Below are 24,327 nucleotides of genomic sequence, written 5' to 3' on the forward strand. Positions count from 1 at the left end.
AGACCAGACCACTGCTCCCCTGGTCCCCCTGCATCTCCTGTTAAAATACATACAGTAATCAGACCAGACCACTGCTCCCCTGGTCCCCCTGCATCTCCTGTTAAAATACATACAGTAATCAGACCAGACCACCGCTCCCCTGGTCCCCTTGCATCTCCTGTTAAAATACATACAGTAATCAGACCAGACCACCGCTCCCCTGGTCCCCTTGCATCTCCTGTTAAAATACATACAGTAATCAGACCAGACCACCGCTCCCCTGGCCCCCCTGCATCTCCTGAGGAAATGGTGGAAGGGAAGGAGACCGGCACAGACCTCAGCAATAGAGATATAGGCGCTTTCTCAATTTGTCTTTCCTTGATTCCTTGCATCCTCTCTCTCCTCACCTCCATCCCAAAAAGAATTGGAAGTTTAGGTTTGAGGGGGGGTGGAGTCATATATTTTCCTCCAATCCGTTTTGAGTAGTTGTGATTGAACAAGCTGTGTAGTCCATGAGACACAGGAGGAGAGTTCCCTTCCCGTGGATTAGACCCATTAAGAACGATTCATCCACAAAATGGGTCCCTGACTCCCTGTGGGTCTCACCTGAATTTCCTTGTTCTTCTGTCTGATGGCTTCCTCTTTGTCCCTGATGTCCTGCTCCAGAGTATACTTCTCCCTGCAACAACACACACACACACAGACACACACAGACACACAGACACAGACACACACACAGCTAGGTGAGAAGGAGATTATGTCAAATCGTACGTTATTACCTCCCCCAAGTGCTTGGAGATTAGTTGACTGTGCAGTGTCTGGGGGATCTGCGAGGTATGGATCGAGAAACACTGCCCTAGCCAATGCTAGACACGGCAACAAGGCCTTTGTGTCACCAGGTTACCGGAGTGTAAAAAGGTAAGAGTGCTGTAAAATATAAGAGTGCTGAGGAGGCAGTATGAAGATGACACGGTTTACAGAACACACATCAGGGAAACCCACAAGGCACGAGGATCAGTAGGGAAAACATAGCTTCCTATCCTCATCTACTTGGCTGTGCTTCAGTCATTGGGCAAGGATTCTGTACACAAAGTACATTTCTGTGAACAACAGACAATCAAAGTAGAATTAATCCAACGAAGAAGATCTCCCCCTGGCTGTTAAAAGAAATGACAAACAAAGACGTCCTCAATAGGGGTTAGGGTTAGTGATCTAGGGTTAGAGTTCTAGGCTTAGAGTTCTAGGTTTAGAGTTCTAGGCTTAGAGTTCTAGGCTTAGAGTTCTAGGCTTAGAGTTCTAGGCTTAGAGTTCTAGGCTCAGTGTTCTAGGCTCAGTGTTCTAGGCTCAGTGTTCTAGGCTCAGTGTTCTAGGCTAAAAGTTCTAGGCTTAAAGTTCTAGGCTTAGTGTTCTGGGCTCAGTGTTCTAGGCTCAGTGTTCTGGGAGGGGCTCACCTCTGCAGCTGGGCGATTTCCTGACTGATGTCATCCAGCTCTTTGATGCCTGTCAGGTCAGCTGACTCTGTAGAACTGCTGCTGTCCTGGGGGTGGGGGGCAGATGATGAGGAAAAGAGGGGAGGGATGAACAGGGTGACAGAAGAGCGATAAGAGAAGGAAAGGTAAAAAGGGGTAGAGAGTGGGGTGTAGAGAAACAGAGAAGAAGAAGAGTAGGTCAGAGAGATTCTGCTCTGAGGGAGAGAGAGGATCTCACTACTGCTGCATCACCACAACGTTAACACAGGAAGGAGCTCTGTCGCATGCTGGGTATGTAGTACATAGTCAACGGTAGGCTTCGAGGGGACTCCTACGATAGGTACACCTATAGCATCTCTTGGCAGTAGTACTGTAGACTACTTTATCCCTGACCTCAACCCAGGGTCTCTCAGAGCGTTCACAGTCAGCCCACTGACAACCCTATCAGATCACAGCAAAATCACAATCTACTTGAACGGCTCAATAATCAACCAGGAAGCATCGAAGCCGAACAAGCTGTATACTATTAAGGAATGTTAAGGATAGACGGAGGGTATTGTAGAAACCTACCAAACCTGGCCAACAACAAATCTAATCCTTCTAGACAACTTCCTGGACAAAATGTTTTCCTGCAATAGTGAAGGTGTAAACTTAGCAGTAGGAAGCCTGAACAATATATTTTACCTATCAGCTAACATATCATATTTAAATTCAGGCAGAAAACCTAAGACAACTAACATCAATGAGAAATGGTTTGATGTTGAATGTAAAAACCTAAGAAAAAATGTTGAGAAATCTATCCAAACAAAACCATAGAGAAGCAGAAAATCTGAGCCTATGGCTTCACTCTGGTGAATCACTCAGATAATTCAGAAAAAGAAGGAACAGCATGACAGAAATCAGCTCAATGTGATTTAAGAATGCATAGAATCAAATCCCTTCTGGGAAAATTGGAACGCACTAAACAAAAAACACAAAGAGCGATCTATCCAAAATGGAGATGTACGGATAAAACCACTTCTCTAACCGTTTGGACATATAACAAAGAAACAAAAGCTAAAAGATATACATGATCATTTAGTAAACTTAGAATCAGCTACTAAAGACCAGGACCCACTGGATTCTCCAATTGCATTGGATGAAGTAAAGGATCAAACCCTAAAACCTAAAACGGCCTGTGGTGTTGATGATATCCTCAATGAAATTATCAAATATACAGACCACAAATTCAAATAGGCTATTCTTAAACTCTTCAACAACATTGACTGATTTGATCACACCAATCCACAAAGGGGAGACAATTTTGACTGCAATAATTACAGTGGAATAGGCGTCAGCCGTAATCTCAGAAAAATCCAACATTTACTCAGTAAAAACAACTTCCTGAGCAAATGACAAATCGGCTTCTTACCAACATACCGTATGACAAAGCACGTATTCATCCTACACACCCCAATTGACAAACAAAACAAGTCTTATCGCACTTTGTTGATTTCAAAATTTGGCATGAGGGTCTGCTATAAAAATTTATGGAAAGCGGTGTTGGGAGGGAAACATATAACATTATTAAATCAATGTACACAAATAACAAATGTGCAGTTATAAATGGGCAATTAAACAGATTTATTTTCTCAGGGCCATGGGGTGAGACAGGGATGCAGCTTGAGCCCCACACTCTTCAACATATGATGAATGATGAATGAATTGGCGAGGGCACTACAACAGTCTGCAGCACCCAGCCTCACCCTACTAGAATCTAATGTCAAATATCTACTGTTTGCAGATGATCTGGTGCTTCTGTCCCTAACCAAGGAGGGCCTACAGCAGCACCTAGATCTTCTGCACATATTCTGCCAGACCTGGGCCCTGACAGTAAATCTCAGTAAGACCAACACAATGGTATTTCAAAATAGGTCCAGTAGCCAAGACAACAAATACAAATTATATCTAGACACTGTTGCCCTAGAGCACACAAATAATTATTCCTACCTAGGCTAAACATCAACACCAAAGGTAACTTACACAAAGCTGTGAACGATCTAAGAGACAAGGCAAGAAGGGCCTTCTACGCCATCAAAATGAACATAAAACATCACAATTAGGATCTGGCTAAAATACTTCAATCAGTTATCGAACCTATGGTTGTGAGGTCTGGGGTCCACTCACCAACCAAGAAGTCAAGAAGACAAACACCCAATTGAGCTTCTGCATGCAGAATTCCGCAAAAATATACTTTGTGTACAATGCAAAATCCCGAACAATGCAGGCATAGCAGAATGAGGACTATACCCACTAGTTATCAACATCCAGAAAAGAGCTGCTAAATTCTACAACCACCTAAAAAGGAAGCGATGCCCACACATTCCACCACAAAGCCATCACCGACAGAGAGATGAACCTATAGAAGAGTCCCCTCAGCCTGCTGGTTCTGGGGCTCTGTTCACAAACACAAACCGACCCCACAGAGCCCGAGGACAGAAACACAATTAGATCCAACCAAATTAGGAGAAAGTGAAAAGATAATTACTTGACACACTGGAAAGAATCAACCAAAAAACAGAGCAAACTAGAATGCTATTTGGCCCTAAACAGAGAGTATACAGTGGCAGAATACCTGACCACTGTGACTGATGCAAAATTAAGAAAATCCTTGACCATGCACAGACTCATTGAGCATAGCATTGCTATTGAGAAAGGCCACCATAGGCAGACCTGGCTCTCAAGAGAAGACAGGCAATGTGCAGACTGCCCACAAAATGAGGTGGAAACTGAGCTACACTTCCTCACCACCTGCCAAATGTATGACCACATTAGAGAGACATATTTTTCACAGATTACACAGATCCACAAAGAATTTGAAAACAAATGAAACATTGATAAATTCACACATGTGTTAGGTTACATACCGCAGTGTGAAATGACAGTTGCGTGATTTGTGGGCCGTAGCCATGAGAAAAGGGGCAAAAGGTGGAGCACAAACATTGCAAATACAACCTATATTTATCTGATAATTTATTTTCAACTACTTGCACATTGTTACAACACTGTACATAGCCAATGATATAACATTTGAAACGTCTATAAACTTTTGTGAGTGTAATGTTCACTAATGTTTCCCTTGTTTGTCTATTCCATTTGCTTTGGCAATGTAAACATGTTTCCCATGCCAATAAAGCCCTTTGAACTGAGAGAGAGAAAGAGAAAGATTCCACAGTGAACTGAATCAGACAGTGGTGTTATCACTCTAGACCACCAGAAGGTGGCAGTGTTCGCCTTGAAAACAGTAACATTCTGAGGTGAGGCTGGAAATACTAGAATGCATTCATCCCTTCCTTGGCATTGGTAATACATAAACAATAGGTCATGACACACCACAGGAAATACATCTGTACAAATACTGAGCTTTACACTGTGAAACAAAGGACAGTGAAACAACACCAGACAGTGACACGACACAGTAACAAGACACAACACCAGACAGTAACACGACACAGACACAGTAACACGACACCAGACAGTAACACGACACCAGACAGTAACACAACACAGTAACACGACACATCACCAGACAGTAACACAACACCAGACAGTAACACGACACAGTAACACAACACCAGACAGTAACACCAGACAGTAACACAACACCAGACAGTAACACCAGACAGTAACACCAGACAGTAACACCAGACAGTAACACCAGACAGTAACACAACACCAGACAGTAACACGACACAGTAACACAACACCAGACAGTAACACAACACCAGACAGTAACACGACACAGTAACACAACACCAGACAGTAACACCAGACAGTAACACAACACCAGACAGTAACACCAGACAGTAACACCAGACAGTAACACCAGACAGTAACACGACACAGTAACACAACACCAGACAGTAACACAACACCAGACAGTAACACCACATCAGACAGTAACATGACACCAGACAGTAACACCAGACAGTAACACGACACATCACCAGACAGTAACACGACACATCACCAGACAGTAACCACATCACCAGACAGTAACACGACACATCACCAGACAGTAAACGAACATCACCAGACAGTAACACGACACATCACCAGACAGTAACAACATCACCAGACAGTAACAACATCACCAGACAGTAACACGACACATCACCAGACAGTAACAACATCACCAGACAGTAACAACATCACCAGACAGTAACTCGACACATCACCGGACAGTAAACACACATCACCAGACAGTAACACGACACATCACCACAGTAACACGACACATCACCAGACAGTAACAACATCACCAGACAGTAAACAACATCACCAGACAGTAACAACATCACCAGACAGTAACACGACACATCACCAGACAGTAACAACATCACCAGACAGTAACAACATCACCAGACAGTAACACGACACATCACCAGACAGTAACAACATCACCAGACAGTAACACGACACATCACCAGACAGTAACACGACACAACACCAGACAGTAAAAACATCACCAGACAGTAACACGACACATCACCAGACAGTAACAACATCACCAGACAGTAAGACGACACATCACCAGACAGTAACAACATCACCAGACAGTAACACGACACATCACCAGACAGTAACAACATCACCAGACAGTAACACGACACATCACCAGACAGTAACAACATCACCAGACAGTAACAACATCAACAGACAGTAACACGACACATCACCAGACAGTAACAACATCACCAGACAGCAACACGACACATCACCAGACAGTAACAACATCACCAGACAGTAACAACATCACCAGACAGTAACACGACACATCACCAGACAGTAACAACATCACCAGACAGTAACACAACACAACACCATACAGTAACACGACACATCACCAGACAGTAACAACATCACCAGACAGTAACACAACACATCACCAGACAGTAACACGACACATCACCAGACAGTAACACGACACATCACCAGACAGTAACACGACACATCACCAGACAGTAACAACATCACCAGACAGTAACACGACACATCACCAGACAGTAACACGACACATCACCAGACAGTAACGACACATCACCAGACAATAACAACATCACCAGACAGTAACACGACACATCACCAGACAGTAACAACATCACCAGACAGTAACACGACACATCACCAGACAGTAACACGACACATCACCAGACAGTAACACGACACATCACCAGACAGTAACACGACACATCACCAGACAATAACACGACACATCACCAGACAGTAACAACATCACCAGACAGTAACACGACACATCACCAGACAGTAACAACATCACCAGACAGTAACAACATCACCAGACAGTAACACAACACATCACCAGACAGTAACACGACACATCACCAGACAGTAACACGACACATCACCAGACAGTAACACGACACATCACCAGACAGTAACACGACACAACACCAGACAGTAACACGACACATCACCAGACAGTAACACGACACATCACCAGACAGTAACACGACACATCACCAGACAGTAACACGACACATCACCAGACAGTAACACGACACATCACCAGACAGTAACAACATCACCAGACAGTAACACGACACATCACCAGACAGTAACACGACACAACACCAGACAATAACGACACATCACCAGACAATAACGACACATCACCAGACAGTAACACGACACATCACCAGACAGTAACACGACACAACACCCGACAGTAACACGACACATCACCAGACAGTAACAACATCACCAGACAGTAACACGACACATCACCAGACAGTAACACGACACAACACCAGACAATAACGACACATCACCAGACAGTAACACGACACAACACCAGACAATAACGACACATCACCAGACAGTAACCACATCACCAGACAGTAACACGACACATCACCAGACAGTAACACGACATCACCAGACAGTAACACGACACATCACCAGACAGTAACACGACACATCACCAGACAGTAACACGACACATCACCAGACAGTAACACGACACATCACCAGACAGTAACACGACACATCACCAGACAGTAACACGACACATCACCAGACAGTAACACAACACAACACCAGACAGTAACACGACACATCACCAGACAGTAACAACATCACCAGACAGTAACACGACACATCACCAGACAGTAACACGACACATCACCAGACAGTAACACGACACATCACCAGACAGTAACACGACACATCACCAGACAGTAACACGACACATCACCAGACAGTAACACGACACATCACCAGACAGTAACACGACACATCACCAGACAGCAACACAACACAACACCATACAGTAACACAACACCATACAGTAACACAACACCAGACAGTAACACAACACCAGACAGTAACACGACACCAGACAGTAACGACACAACACAACACCAGACAGTAACACGACAGAGAGAGTTTGAAATGTAGTACAGTAAAGCTAAAGATAGGAGGCGCTGGGGAGATGGGAGAGGGTGCAGAGAGAGGATGAAGACAAGAAAGTGGAGAGGAGAGCAGTCGAGGGTTGGTGAGAGGGGTAGAGGGGGGTATCACACAGGAGGGCAGTGGCAGTCCTCTCGGGGAGGGGGGGGGGGGTAATCCCTTCGGGGGAGAGGGTACGAGGAGGGGGAGAAGGTGAGGAACTAGGGGTGAGGGAGTGACTTACAAGAACAGAGGTGGTGGTCCTCTCAGAGGGGGGTATCATTTCGGGGGAGAGGGTCTGGGGAGGGTCCAATCCATTGATGACTTTCTGATGGATCAGCCACATGGCCAAAGAGAACTGCTCTCTGGACAGCTTTCCTGTCTGCTTGGTGTCAGCCAGACCCCTAGGAACAAAATACATTACACATTTAGGGTTTGCTAAATTACTGTCACTTGTTTAAATTTTGCTGCTTTTCCCAAAATTCTGGTTGCAGAAATGCAGGTTTTGTGCTTATTCCCTCTTGATTACAGCAATGTCCCAACCGGGATTTCAATAAAACCAGGGAATTTGGGGAAAGTTAAAAGATAATTTTGCTACCCTCATTACATTGTGGTCAAGTTAACAGGTACTGTGTATTCTAATCCAGAGTAATTTAACATAATACATTCAGCAGGAAAGAAAATGACATCACGATCACTGCAAGTAACATTTTGTTAACGTGTACTGTACTGGTCCAACAAGACAATGCCCAATATGTCCCTGTATGATCGGCCAATGAAAATAGTTTCTTGTTTTTGCCAAAACATTTTATGATGAGATACATCTATTATTACACACCGAGTGTACAAAACGTCTAGAACACATTGAGTTGCGCCTGCCCAAACCCCCCGTTGCCCTCAGAACGGCCTCATTTGTCTGGGCATGGACTCTACAAGGTGTTAAAAGCATTACACAGGGATGCTGACCCATGTTGACTCCAATGCTTCCCACAGTTGTGTCAAGTTGGCTGGATGTCCTTTGGGTGGTGGAACATTTTTAATACACACAGGAAACTGTTGACCATTTAAAAAAAAAAAAAAAACAGCAGCGTTGCAGTTCTTGACACAAACCAGTGCGCCTGGTACCTACTACCATACCCCATTCAAAGGCACTTAAATATGTTGTCTTGTCCATTCACCCTCTAAATGCCCAACATACACAATCCTTGTCTCAATTGTCTCGAGGCTTAAAAATCCCCTTCTTTAAACCATCTCCTCCCCTTCATCTCCACTGACTGAAGTGGATTTAATAACATACAGTGGGGAGAACAAGTATTAGATACACTGCTGATTTTGCAGGTTTTCCTACTTACAAAGCATGTAGAGGTCTGTCATTTTTTTATCATAGGTACTGTGGTGGTATGCAGACAGATACCAAAAATACAGATGAATACTCTCTAGGTAGATAGTGTGGTCTACAGCTTATCATGAGATACTCTACCTCAGGCAAGCAAAACCTCGAGACTTCCTTAGTTATTGTGCCCCAGCTGTTGTTTATACAGTGGGGAGAACAAGTATTTGATAACCTGCAAAATCGGCAGTGTTTCCTACTTACAAAGCATGTAGAGGTCTGTAATTTTTTATCATAGGGACACTTCAACTGTGAGAGATGGAATCTAAAACAAAAATCCAGAAAATCACATTGTATGATTTTTAAGTAACTAATTTGCATTTTATTGCATGACAAGTATTTGATACATCAGAAAAGCAGAACTTAATATTTGGTACAGAAACCTTTGTTTGCAATTACAGAGATCATACGTTTCCTGTAGTTCTTGACCAGGTTTGCACACACTGCAGCAGGGATTTTGGCCCACTCATCCATACAGACCTTCTCCAGATCCTTCAGGTTTCGGGGCTGTCACTGGGCAATACGGACTTTCAGCTCCCGCCAAAGATTATCTATTGGGTTCAGGTCTGAAGACTGGCTAGGCCACTCCAGGACCTTGAGATGCTTCTTACGGAGCCACTCCTTAGTTGCACTGGCTGTGTGTTTCCGGTTGTTGTCATGCTGGAAGACCCAGCCCTCGACCCATCTTCATGCTCTTACTGAGGGAAGGAGGTTGTTGGCCAAGATCTACATGGCCCCATCCATCCTCCCCTCAATACGGTGCTGGGACCTGTCCCATTTGCAGAAAAGCATCCCCAAAGAATGATGTTTCCACCTCCATGCTTCACGGTTGGGATGGTGTTCTTGGGGTTGTACTCATCCTTCTTCCTCCAAACACGGCGAGTGGAGTTTAGACCAAAAAGCTCTATTTTTGTCTCATCAGACCACATGACCTTCTCCCATGCCTCCTCTGGATCATCCAGATGGTCATTGGTAAACTTCAGACGGGCCTGGACATGCGCTGGCTTGAGCAGGGGGACCTTGCGTGCGCTGCAGGATTTTAATCCATGACAGCGTAGTGTGTTACTAATGGTTTTCTTTGAAAATGTGGTCCCAGCTCTCTTCAGGTCAATGACCAGGTCCTGCCATGTAGTTCTGGGCTGATCCCTCACCTTCCCCATGAGGTGAGATCTTGCATGGAGCCCCAGACCGAGGGTGATTGACCGTCATCTTGAACTTCTTCCATTTTCTAATAATTGCGCCAACAATTGTTGCCTTCTCACCAAGCTGCTTGCCTATTGTCCTGTAGCCCATCCCAGCCTTGTGCATGTCTACAATTTTGTCCCTGATGTCCTTACACAGCTCTCTGGTCTTGGCCATTGTGGAGAGGTTGGAGTCTGTTTGATTGAGTGTGTGGACAGGTGTCTTTTATACAGGTAACGAGTTCAAACAGGTGCAGTTAATACAGGTAATGAGTGGAGAACAGGAGGGCTTCTTAAAGAAAAACTAACAGGTCTGTGAGAGACGGATGTGAGAGACGGTGATGAAATGTTATGTCATGCAATAAAATGCAAATTAATGACTTAAAAATCATACAATGTGATTTTCTGCATTTTTGTTTTAGATTCCGTCTCTCACAGTTGAAGTGTACCTATGATAGAAATTACAGACCTCTACATGCTTTGTAAGTAGGAAAACCTGCAAAATTGGCAGTGTATCAAATACTTGTTCTCCCCACTGTACATTAATAAGGGATCATAGCTTTCACCTGGATTCACCTGGTCAGTTTTGGAAAGAGCCAAACGTGCTCCTAATGTTTTGTCCACTCAGTGTGTTTGTAAGATGTTAAATTAACAATATGTAAGTCTAAGGTGCGGGCCATTCTGTGTCTCACCAGATCTGTGCCAGCATGGTCTTAGAAAGGTTGGATAGCATGAAGATCTCCATGACCTCCCCTCCGGTGACAAGACCGTCCATGTCTGTGTCCGTCTTCAGGAAGATGTCATTGTAACGTCCTCTGTCTGCCACCGGGACCACCCAGTTCACTACTGCAGGTGACTAGCACACAGGAGAGAGGACAGGACTATCAACCCAGTTCACTACTGCAGGTGACTAGCACACAGGAGAGAGGACAGGACTATCAACCCAGTTCACTACTGCAGGTGACTAGCACACAGGAGAGAGGACAGGACTATCAACCCAGTTCACTACTGCAGGTGACTAGCACACAGGAGAGGACAGGAGAGAGGACAGGACTATCAACCCAGTTCACTACTGCAGGTGACTAGCACACACAGGACAGGAGAGAGGACAGGACTATCAACCCAGTTCACTACTGCAGGTGACTAGCACACAGGAGAGAGGACAGGACTATCAACCCAGTTCACTACTGCAGGTGACTAGCACACAGGAGAGAGGACAGGACTATCAACCCAGTTCACTACTGCAGGTGACTAGCACACAGGAGAGAGGACAGGACTATCAACCCAGTTCACTACTGCAGGTGACTAGCACACAGGAGAGAGGACAGGAGAGAGGACAGGACTATCAACCCAGTTCACTACTGCAGGTGACTAGCACACAGGAGAGAGGACAGGACTATCAACCCAGTTCACTACTGCAGGTGACTAGCACACAGGAGAGAGGACAGGACTATCAACCCAGTTCACTACTGCAGGTGACTAGCACACAGGAGAGAGGACAGGACTATCAACCCAGTTCACTACTGCAGGTGACTAGCACACAGGAGAGAGGACAGGAGAGAGGACAGGACTATCAACCCAGTTCACTACTGCAGGTGACTAGCACACAGGAGAGAGGACAGGACTATCAACCCAGTTCACTACTGCAGGTGACTAGCACACAGGAGAGAGGACAGGACTATCAACCCAGTTCACTACTGCAGGTGACTAGCACACAGGAGAGAGGACAGGAGAGAGGACAGGACTATCAACCCAGTTCACTACTGCAGGTGACTAGCACACAGGAGAGAGGACAGGACTATCAACCCAGTTCACTACTGCAGGTGACTAGCACACAGGAGAGAGGACAGGACTATCAACCCAGTTCACTACTGCAGGTGACTAGCACACAGGAGAGAGGACAGAACTATCAACCCAGTTCACTACTGCAGGTGACTAGCACACAGGAGAGAGGACAGGAGAGAGGACAGGACTATCAACCCAGTTCACTACTGCAGGTGACTAGCACACAGGGGAGAGGACAGGAGAGAGGACAGGACTATCAACCCAGTTCACTACTGCAGGTGACTAGCACACAGGAGAGAGGACAGGACTATCAACCCAGTTCACTACTGCAGGTGACTAGCACACAGGAGAGAGGACAGGACTATCAACCCAGTTCACTACTGCAGGTGACTAGCACACAGGAGAGAGGACAGGACTATCAACCCAGTTCACTACTGCAGGTGACTAGCACACAGGAGAGAGGACAGGAACTATCAACCCAGTTCACTACTGCAGGTGACTAGCACACAGGAGAGAGGACAGGACTATCAACCCAGTTCACTACTGCAGGTGACTAGCACACAGGAGAGAGGACAGGACTATCAACCCAGTTCACTACTGCAGGTGACTAGCACACAGGAAAGAGGACAGGACTATCAACCCAGTTCACTACTGCAGGTGACTAGCACACAGGAGAGAGGACAGAACTATCAACCCAGTTCACTACTGCAGGTGACTAGCACACAGGAGAGAGGACAGGACTATCAACCCAGTTCACTACTGCAGGTGACTAGCACACAGGAGAGGAGGACAGAACTATCAACCCAGTTCACTACTGCAGGTGACTAGCACACAGGAGAGAGGACAGGACTATCAACCCAGTTCACTACTGCAGGTGACTAGCACACAGGAGAGAGGACAGGACTATCAACCCAGTTCACTACTGCAGGTGACTAGCACACAGGAGAGAGGACAGGACTATCAACCCAGTTCACTACTGCAGGTGACTAGCACACAGGAGAGAGGACAGGAGAGAGGACAGGACTATCAACCCAGTTCACTACTGCAGGTGACTAGCACACAGGAGAGAGGACAGGAGAGAGGACAGGACTATCAACCCAGTTCACTACTGCAGGTGACTAGCACACAGGAGAGAGGACAGGACTATCAACCCAGTTCACTACTGCAGGTGACTAGCACACAGGAGAGAGGACAGGACTATCAACCCAGTTCACTACTGCAGGTGACTAGCACACAGGAGAGAGGACAGGACTATCAACCCAGTTCACTACTGCAGGTGACTAGCACACAGGAGAGAGGACAGAACTATCAACCCAGTTCACTACTGCAGGTGACTAGCACACAGGAGAGAGGACAGGACTATCAACCCAGTTCACTACTGCAGGTGACTAGCACACAGGAGAGAGGACAGGAGAGAGGACAGGACTATCAACCCAGTTCACTACTGCAGGTGACTAGCACACAGGAGAGAGGACAGGACTATCAACCCAGTTCACTACTGCAGGTGACTAGCACACAGGATAGAGGACAGGACTATCAACCAAGTTCACTACTTTGCAGGTGACTAGCACACAGGAGAGAGGACAGAACTATCAACCCAGTTCACTACTGCAGGTGACTAGCACACAGGAGAGAGGACAGAACTATCAACCCAGTTCACTGCAAACAGGTGACTAGCACACAGGAGAGAGGACAGGACTATCAACCCAGTTCACTACTGCAGGTGACTAGCACACAGGAGAGAGGACAGGAGAGAGGGGACAGGACTATCAGACCCAGTTCACTATTGCAGGTGACTAGCACACAGGGAGAGAGGGGACAGGACTATCAACCCAGTTCACTACTGCAGGTGACTATGCACACAGGAGAGAGGACAGGACTATCAACCCAGTTCACTACTGCAGGTGACTAACACACAGGAGAGAGGACAGGACTATCAACCCAGTTCACTACTGCAGGTGACTAGCACACAGGAGATGACAGATGGACAGGAGGTGAAGAGTTATCAAACCCAGTTCACTACTGCAGGTGACTAGCACACAGGAGAGAGGACAGGAGAGAGGGACAGGACTATCAACCCAGTTGACTACTGCAGGTGACTAGCACACAGGAGAGAGGACAGGACTATGAACCCAGTTCACTATGCAGGTGACTAGCACACAGGAAGAGAGGACAGAACTATCAACCCAGTTCACTGACTGCAGGTGACTAGCACACAGGAGGTGAGAGTTAGGACAGGACTATGAACCCAGTTCACTACTGCAGGTGACTAGCACACAGTTAGGGAGACAGGACAGGGAGAGAGGGGACAGGACTATCAACCCAGTTCACTACTGCAGGTGAACACACAGGTGAAGAGTTAGGTTTAGGACTATCAACCCAGTTCACTACTGCAGGTGACTAGCACACAGGGGAGAGGACAGGAGAGAGGGACAGGACTATCAGAACCCAGTTCACTACTGCAGGTGACTAACACACAGGATAGAGGACAGGAGAGAGGTTAGGTTTATGACAGATGAACCAGTTCACTACTGCAGGTGACTAGCACACAGGAGAGGGAACAGGACTATCAGACCCAGTTCACTACTGCAGGTGACTAGCACACAGGAGAGAGGGGACAGGACTATGAAACCCAGTTCACTACTGCAGGTGACTAGCACACAGGAGAGAGGACAGGAGAGAGGGGACAGGACTATCAACCCAGTTCACTACTGCAGGTGACTAGCACACAGGAGAGAGGACAGGTTTATCAACCCAGTTCACTACTGCAGGTGACTAGCACACAGGAGAGAGGACAGGAGGGTATCAACCCAGTTCACTACTGCAGGTGACTAGCACACAGGAGAGTTAGGGGACAGGAGAGACAGGACAGGACTATCAACCCAGTTCACTACTGTTAGGTGACAAGCACACAGGAGAGAGGACAGGAGAGAGGACAGATGAGGACAGGAGAGAAGGTTAGGTTTATCAGACCCAGTTCACTAGGTGAAGAGTTGCAGGTGACAAGCACATGAACCAGGAGATGAGAGGACAGAACTATCAACCCAGTTCACTACTGCAGGTAGTTAAAGAGTTAGGGTTTAGCACACAGTAGGGAGAGTTAGGGTTTATGACAGATGACTATGAAACCCAGTTCACAGATACTGCAGGTGAGTTAGCACAGATGAACAGGAGAGAGGACAGGACTATCAACCCAGTTCAGGGTTTATGACAGATGCAGGTGACTAGCACACAGGAGAGAGGACAGGACTATCAACCCAGTTCATGACAGATGAACCAGGTGACTAGCACAAGGAGAGGGTTTAGGACAGGACTATCAACCCAGTTCACTACTGCAGGTGACTAGCACACAGGAAAGGTGAGGGTTTATGACAGATGAATCTACCCAGTTCACTACTGCAGGTGACTAGAACACAGTAGGTGAAGAGAGTTTAGGACAGAGAACTATCAACCCAGTTCACTACTGCAGATGACTAGCACACAGGAAGAGTTAGGGGACAGATGAACCAGTAGGTGACAGAGAGGGTTTAGGACAGATGACTATCAACCCAGTAGGTGAAGGTTGTTTATGCACAGATGAAAGTAGGGAAGGAGGTTTAGGACAGAGAACTATCAACCCAGTTCACTACTGCAGGTGACTAGGTGAACAGTTAGGAGAGATGGACAGTGGGTGAGAGGACAGATGAACTATCAACCCAGTTCAGGGTTTACTGCAGGTGACTAGCACACAGGAGAGAGGACAAGACTATCAACCTAGTTCACTACTGCAGGTGACTAGCACACAGGAGAGAGGACAGGAGAGAGGACAGAAAAACAGGAGATACAATCTTTGGACAGAATCCTAATCCTAACTACAGTATCTGTGCATATCTTGCCTTTTCAGAAATCATGCATTCATGTCAATCAATGGGCATTAAACACTCTTTGATGGTCTGCATATGTATTCAAATTAAGGAGTGTAGCTTTAAAGCGGGGACACTATGTCCTATGGTTGTTCACATGCCTTCTTAAAAGTGTAATGTTTTTGTGTCTGAGGTTTTATGATGACACATTGTGGGTGTGGCATCATTTCCCTTTCAATGAAACCTGTTCCTCTTAATCATCAGACAAATTCCTTACAACAAACAGATGACTAAGAAAAGAACCACTCGGGGATCGAAGACAATTCAGAGAATGTTGCCAAACAAGTCTACTTATATGACCAATGAACCAGTAGGTGAAGAGTTAGGGTTTATGACAGATGAACTATCCCAGTAGGTGAAGAGTTAGGGTTTATGACAGATGAACCAGTAGGTGAAGAGTTAGGGTTTATGACAGATGAACCAGTAGGTGAAGAGTTAGGGTTTATGACAGATGAACAGTAGGTAAAGAGTTAGGGATTATCAGATGAACCAGTAGGTGAAGAGTTAGGGTTTATGACAGATGAACCAGTAGGTGAAGAGTTAGGGTTTATGACAGATGAACCAGTAGGTGAAGAGTTAGGGTTTATGACAGATGAACCAGTAGGTGAAGAGTTAGGGTTTATGACAGATGAACCAGTGGGTGAAGAGTTAGGGTTTATGACAGATGAACCAGTGGGTGAAGAGTTAGGGTTTATGACAGATGAACCAGTAGGTGAAGAGTTAGGGTTTATGACAGATGAACCAGTAGGTGAAGAGTTAGGGTTTATGACAGATGAACCAGTAGGTGAAGAGTTAGGGTTTATGACAGATGAACCAGTTGGTTGAAGGGTTAGGGTTTATGACAGATGAACCATCCCTGTGGGTGAAGAGTTAGGGTTTATGACAGATGAACCAGTTGGTTGAAGGGTTAGGGTTTATGACAGATGAACCAGTAGGTGAAGAGTTAGGGTTTATGACAGATGAACCAGTAGGTGAAGAGTTAGGGTTTATGACAGATGAACCAGTAGGTGAAGAGTTAGGGTTTATGACAGATGAACTATCCCAGAAGGTGAAGAGTTAGGGTTTATGACAGATGAACTATCCCAGAAGGTGAAGAGTTAGGGTTTATGACAGATGAACCAGTAGGTGAAGAGTTAGGGTTTATGACAGATGAACCAGTGGGTGAAGAGTTAGGGTTTATGACAGATGAACCAGTGGGTGAAGAGTTAGGGTTTATGACAGATGAACCAGTGGGTGAAGAGTTAGGGTTTATGACAGATGAACCAGTAGGTGAAGAGTTAGGGTTTATGACAGATGAACCAGTAGGTGAAGAGTTAGGGTTTATGACAGATGAACCAGTAGGTGAAGAGTTAGGGTTTATGACAGATGAACTATCCCAGAAGGTGAAGAGTTAGGGTTTATGACAGATGAACCAGTAGGTGAAGAGTTATGGTTTATGACAGATGAACCAGTGGGTGAAGAGTTAGGGTTTATGACAGATGAACCAGTAGGTGAAGAGTTAGGGTTTATGACAGATGAACCAGTAGGTGAAGAGTTAGGGTTTATGACAGATGAACCAGTAGGTGAAGAGTTAGGGTTTATGACAGATTAACCAGTAGGTGAAGAGTTAGGGTTTATGACAGATGAACCAGTAGGTGAAGAGTTAGGGTTTATGACAGATGAACTATCCCAGTAGGTGAAGAGTTAGGGTTTATGACAGATGAACTATCCCAGTGGGTGAAGAGTTAGGGTTTATGACAGATGAACCAGTAGGTGAAGAGTTAGGGTTTATGACAGATGAACCAGTAGGTGAAGAGTTAGGGTTTATGACAGATGAACTATCCCAGTGGGTGAAGAGTTAGGGTTTATGACAGATGAACTATCCCAGTGGGTGAAGAGTTAGGGTTTATGACAGATGAACCAGTAGGTGAAGAGTTAGGGTTTATGACAGATGAACCAGTAGGTGAAGAGTTAGGGTTTATGACAGATGAACCAGTAGGTGAAGAGTTAGGGTTTATGACAGATGAACTATCCCAGTGGGTATAGGAGGTAGAGGAAATTCAGGTTGGTATCTAGCTGCTGTAACCATTAACACACTTCTCAGGAACAGGGAGGAAGACTGAACGACGTCCTGGCTTTACTAAGAAAAGCACAGCCGCCTCTTACACTTTCTGAGATTCGTTACCTACCCCGCCGACAGTCTGCCTTCTCAATGTGCTCGTCAAATAATTAGAGGGAATCAAGGACCGTCTGCAATAACATTAAAGGCGAAAATCGTAAAATCTCCCAACCGCATAGGGTTCTCGTCAAAAAGAGTGCACTACATAGGGATTCGGGAATAGTGTGTCGTTTGTGACACAGATGGGACAGTGTAACAGCATTCCGACCCATTCACCAGGCAGGGTGTGGATTGATACTGTACTCTGTACTGTACCGTACCTGTGAGGGGGCTTTGAACGAAGGTTTAGGAGAGAGACTGCCAGCGCTGTTGATGGAGGTGATGCTTCTGTGAGATGGAGTGGAGTGTAAGGTGTCTTTGAGAGGAGGAGAGTTTGCTGTCCGAGACAGACCAGACAAGTCAGGCAGAGCCGCTACAGCGCCGGGCAGGGGAGGAGAGCTGGCTGTCCGGGACAGACCAGACAGGCCTGAGAGGGCAGACAAGGGAGGCAGGACGGAGACAGCGCCAGGCAGAGCCCCCGCAGACTTCTTCCTCTTGGATGGAGGGATGAGGGAGGAGGGCAGGATGGAAGGGACAGGCTCCTTCTCCATAGCCCTGTACACCAGGTGCATGGCCTGGAGGGGAAAGGAGAAAACACTTCAGCAAACTCCATTTGCCCCATTTATACCTTGCATAGGTGTGTCTTAGTGATTGGATTGTCATGAAAGGATGAGCAAAACCACATGTTAATTCAAGGTGTAACCAGGCTAATTGGCGTCTTAACTCCATGAGCTCTCTCCTCCAATCAACTTACCACTGAAAACTCCTCTCTGTCCAAGTGTCCATCTTTATCCACGTCACCGAGGTCCCAAATCTACAGAACAGAATATAACAAAAATATGACCAAACTGTCACAATATCTGTTATAGCTAACTTCTTAGTATACAGGAACATGTAGTAGTAGCTCCAGCTTTCCCACTGTTACCACATACCTATCCAATGAAATGGCTAGGGGGTAGGGGGTGGGGTAGGGGCTAGGGGGTGGGGTAGGGGGTGGGGTAGGGGCTAGGGGGTGGGGTAGGGGGTGGGGTAGGGGCTAGGGGGTGGGGTAGGGGCTAGGGGGTGGGGTAGGGGCTAGGGGTGGGGTAGGGGCTAGGGGGTGGGGTAGGGGCTAGGGGTTTAGTGGGTGGGGTAGGGGCTTAGGGGGTGGGGTAGGGGATAGGGGGTGGGTGGGGCTAGGGGCTAGGGGGTGGGGTAGGGGCTAGGGGTGGGGTAGGGGGTGGTGTAGTGGATAGGGGCTAGGGGGTGGGGTAGGGGCTGGGGGGTGGGGTAGGGGCTAAGGGGTGGGTGGTAGGGGCTAGGGGGTGGGGTAGGGGCTTGGGGGTGGGGTAGGGGGTAGGAGCTAGGGTAGGGGGTCGGGTAGGGGCTAGGGGTTAGGGGCTAGGGGGTAGGGGATGGGGGTGGGGTAGGGGCTAGGGGTTAGGGGCTAGGGGGTAGGGGGTAGGGGCTGGGGGTGGGGTAGGGGCTAGGGGATAGGGGATGGGGGGTGGGGTAGGGGCTAGGGCCTAGGGGTGGGGTAGGGGGTAGGGGCTAGGGGGTAGGGATTGTTTTTGGACAGAACCTTGTCATGTGCTTACCCTTCCTAACACATCCATGGGTAGTTTGGAGTTGATCAGGACAGGTTTAACTTGGTCTCCAGACAAAAGACCGTTGACTGGTAGAAGACTTTCAAAGATGCCATCAAACTTCCTTTTTTCATCAGACTGGAGGAAAGGCAAGACAGGGAGAGAGAGAGACAGGGAGAGCGAGAGACAGGGAGAGCGAGAGACAGGGAGAGCGAGAGACAGGGAGAGCGAGAGACAGGGAGAGCGAGAGACAGGGAGAGAGAGAGACAGGGAGAGCGAGAGACAGGAGAGCGAGAGACAGGGAGAGCGAGAGACAGGGAAAGAGAGAGACAGGGAAAGAGAGAGACAGGGAGAGCGAGAGACAGGGAGAGCGAGAGACAGGGAGAGCGAGAGACAGGGAGAGAGAGAGACAGGGAGAGCGAGAGACAGGGAAAGAGAGAGACAGGGAGCGAGAGAGGGAAACAGAGACAGGGAAAGAGAAACGGAGAGAGACAGGGAAAGAGAGAGACAGGGAGAGAGAAACAGGGAAAGAGACAGGGAGAGAGAGAGAGAGATAGAGAGAGAGAAACAGGGAAAGAGAGAGACAGAGAGAGATGTTACATGGGGTTACTCCTCACCTCCTTCTCAAAACCAATTGAAAGAGAAGCTCAGAAGACCAATCTACCAATGGTGCAGTATTGACTTATGCCTGTTTATAATCATCATAATTCTGGTTATCACTTTGTGGATTTAAGCTCACTGCATTTCTCCAACATGAAGAAAATACATTGTCAAACATGTATAGGTCAGTTGTTAACAAAAGGTATGTGTTCTACAAACAATGACTTCAAAAATGATTCATACCCCTGGACTTATACCACATTTTTATTGTGTTAGAGCCTGAATTTAAAATGGATTCAATTGAGAATTTTTGTTACTAGCCTACGCATAATATCACATAATGCCAAAATGGAATCATGTTTTTACAATTTCTTTGCAAATTAATTAAAAATGAAAAGCTGAAATGTCTTGAGTCAATAAGTATTCAACCCCTTGTTATGGCAAGCCTAAATACATTCAGGAGTAGAAATGTGCTTAACGAGTCACATAATATGCTGCATGGACTCACTCTGTGTGCAATGATAGTGCTCGCAAGTGTTGTTGTAAAGTTTTTTTGGGACATGACGAAAAGATGAAAACATGCTAATAATAGTTAAACAGTCAACTAGAGGGTACACGATATGTTTTGAATTGGCTACCAAGCTATTCGTCTGTCCCCTATCATATTTTATAGGCTAGTTCCACCTGCTGCTGTAAATTGACTCTCCTTGAACAACTGCTCACTTGTCTCACAAACATGCAGGTGATGAGCGCCAAATGACACCCCAATTCTGGCTGATAAATTTGATTTTTATTTGATCGATAAAGTATTTTAAAACTGTGCCTAAATAAATTACATTAACAGAAATTAATTTCCATTACTTTTTTGATTTCATAATTTTCCAGGCATGGAAAACACAATTTAAAAAAAAAACATGAATTATCCTGTATTTTCATGACCGTAAAACCTGGTTCAGTCTGCTTTCCACCAGATACTGGGAGTTGAATTCACCTTTCAGCAGGATAATAACCTAAAACACAAGGCCAAATCTACACTGGAGTTGCTTACCAAGAAGACGGTGGACAGTTTTGACTTAAATCTGCCTGAAAATCGATGGAAAGACTTGAAAATGGTTGTCTAGCAATGATCGACATCCAATTTGACAGAGCTGGAAGAATTTAGAAAAGAATACTGGGCAATATGTTTACAATGCAGGTGTGCAAACCTCTTACAGACTTACCCAGAATGACTCACAGCTGTAATCGCTGCCAAAAGTGATTGATTCTAAGACGTATTGACTCAGGTGTGTGAATACTTACAGTGTACGTAAATTAGATATTTCTGTATTTCATTTTCTAAAGAAAAATTGAAAAACATGTTTTCAATTTGTCGTCATTAACCATTTTGTTATCATTACCCAGCTAGCTGGCTAATCCATTTTGAATTCAGGCTATAACACAACAAAATGTGGAATAAGGATACTTACCTATTGTTCACCTAATACTTTTTTTGCACTATTGGTTAGAGCCTGTAAGTAAGCATTTCCCTGTAAGGTCTACCTACACCTGCTGTATTCAGCATTTCACTGTAAGGTCTACCTACACCTGCTGTATTCAGCATTTCACTGTAAGGTCTACCTACACCTGTTGTATTCAGCATTTCCCTGTAAGGTCTACCTACACCTGCTGTATTCAGCATTTCACTGTAAGGTCTACCTACACCTGTTGTATTCAGCATTTCACTGTAAGGTCTACTACACCTGTTGTAGTCAGCATTTCACTGTAAGGTCTACCTACACCTGTTGTATTCAGCATTTCACTGTAAGGTCTACCTACACCTGTTGTATTCAGCATTTCACTGTAAGGTCTAACTACACCTGTTGTATTCAGCATTTCACTGTAAGGTCTACCTACACCTGTTGTATTCAGCATTTCACTGTAAGGTCTACTACACCTGTTGTAGTCATCATTTCACTGTAAGGTCTACTACACCTGTTGTATTCAGCATTTCACTGTAAGGTCTACCTACACCTGTTGTATTCAGCATTTCACTGTAAGGTCTACCTACACCTGTTGTATTAAGCATTTCACTGTAAGGTCTACCTACACCTGTTGTATTCAGCATTTCACTGTAAGGTCTACCTACACCTGTTGTATTCAGCATTTCACTGTAAGGTCTACCTACACCTGTTGTATTCAGCATTTCACTGTAAGGTCTACCTACACCTGTTGTATTCAGCATTTCACTGTAAGGTCTACCTACACCTGTTGTATTCAGCATTTCACTGTAAGGTCTACCTACACCTGTTGTATTCAGCATTTCACTGTAAGGTCTACCTACACCTGTTGTATTCAGCATTTCACTGTAAGGTCTACCTACACCTGCTGTATTCAGCATTTCACTGTAAGGTCTACCTACACCTGTTGTATTCAGCATTTCACTGTAAGGTCTACCTACACCTGTTGTATTCAGCATTTCACTGTAAGGTCTACCTACACCTGCTGTATTCAGCATTTCACTGTAAGGTCTACCTACACCTGTTGTATTAAGCATTTCACTAAGGTCTACCTACACCTGTTGTATTCAGCATTTCACTGTAAGGTCTACTACACCTGTTGTATTCAGCATTTCACTGTAAGGTTTACCTACACCTGCTGTATTCAGCATTTCACTGTAAGGTCTACCTACACCTGTTGTATTCAGCATTTCACTGTAAGGTCTACCTACACCTGTTGCATTCGGCGCACGTGACAAATACACTTTGATTTGATATGAATGCTTTCTGAAGGCACAGCATATCTATCATTGATTGATTAATTTCTACGTACAACAGGTATGAATGCTCACCCTTACAGCCCAGTGGGAATCAGATGAAGATGTACTCAGCGATGTGCTGAGCAACGGAGTATTTGTGTCTCTCTGCAACAATACAAAAAAACAACTTAGATTGTTTGAATAAAGACCACGGTAGTTCTTAACTGATATGACGACTGAGATTACCCCAATGAAGATAAGATCAACAGAGGGTATCAACGCCAGCTAACTTTAATAAACAACCAGAAATAACTGTTGATTTTCTGATACATTAAGAAAGATAAAACTTAGACGTGTTTTTTGGTTGTTGAGTCAATTGGACCATTCCTATTTAAAACGGAGCCTGCTAAAACAAAGTTATTTCAGATTATTTAGGCAGGTTAGCTAGATAACTCATTCATCTTGTGTTCATTGCTGAAATGATTGAGAAGATCAAGTGCATGTTCCTACTTTTGTTTTAAAACATAATAATACATACGATACTACAAACACACCTACGAGGACAATATAGTTGGTGGTAAGTAAGTAAAGTATCACTCACAAACTTGGGTGCTGCTAGAGTCTGATTGAGGTTGTTGAGACTGATGTCGTTGCCACCCTGAGCTGAGGCCACCAACCTCAACGCTACAAAGAAACCCTGGGAGGGTCAGAGGATCTGGTCAGTGGTTCATGTGGGAAATTAGTACTTCTTACTACCAAATAATTAACAGAGGTTCATTTTATGTACCCGTTTGTCCAAGAAGCCCTTCCTTTCTGGATCGGCCAAATCCCAGATCTGAAAATAGTCAAATAGTATGATGTAACTGTATGTAGTTGGAGTCTTAGATATGAAGTGTGTGTGTGTGTGTGTGTGTGTGTGTGTGTGTGTGGTGTGTGGTGTGTGGTGTGTGGTGTGTGGTGTGTGTGTGTGTGTGTGTGGTGTGTGTGTGTGTGTGTGGTGTGTGGTGTGTGTGTGGTGTGTGTGTGTGTGTGTGTGTGTGTGTGTGTGTGTGTGTGTGTGTGTGTGTGTGTGTGT

General features: G+C 45.5%; 1 protein-coding gene across 2 annotated transcripts in view; it reads right to left on the reverse strand.

Moving 5' to 3' along the window:
* The window catches only part of LOC135509374 (epidermal growth factor receptor substrate 15-like 1), a 73,643-nt gene that overhangs the window by 42,956 nt on the left and 6,360 nt on the right, over window positions 1-24,327 (reverse strand). For both annotated transcript variants that reach the window (XM_064930001.1, XM_064929993.1), the window contains exons 4-13: window positions 24,040-24,087; window positions 23,854-23,949; window positions 23,346-23,417; window positions 19,931-20,056; window positions 19,108-19,167; window positions 18,575-18,928; window positions 11,162-11,325; window positions 8,143-8,302; window positions 1,431-1,516; window positions 586-658 (exon numbers count right to left, since the gene is read on the reverse strand). In XM_064930001.1, coding sequence (XP_064786073.1) covers window positions 586-658; window positions 1,431-1,516; window positions 8,143-8,302; window positions 11,162-11,325; window positions 18,575-18,928; window positions 19,108-19,167; window positions 19,931-20,056; window positions 23,346-23,417; window positions 23,854-23,949; window positions 24,040-24,087 — 1,239 coding nt within the window. The remainder of the gene's footprint in view (window positions 1-585; window positions 659-1,430; window positions 1,517-8,142; window positions 8,303-11,161; window positions 11,326-18,574; window positions 18,929-19,107; window positions 19,168-19,930; window positions 20,057-23,345; window positions 23,418-23,853; window positions 23,950-24,039; window positions 24,088-24,327) is intronic.

The sequence above is a fragment of the Oncorhynchus masou genome, chromosome 3 (assembly GCF_036934945.1).
Source record: "Oncorhynchus masou masou isolate Uvic2021 chromosome 3, UVic_Omas_1.1, whole genome shotgun sequence".
Taxonomy (NCBI): domain Eukaryota; kingdom Metazoa; phylum Chordata; class Actinopteri; order Salmoniformes; family Salmonidae; genus Oncorhynchus; species Oncorhynchus masou.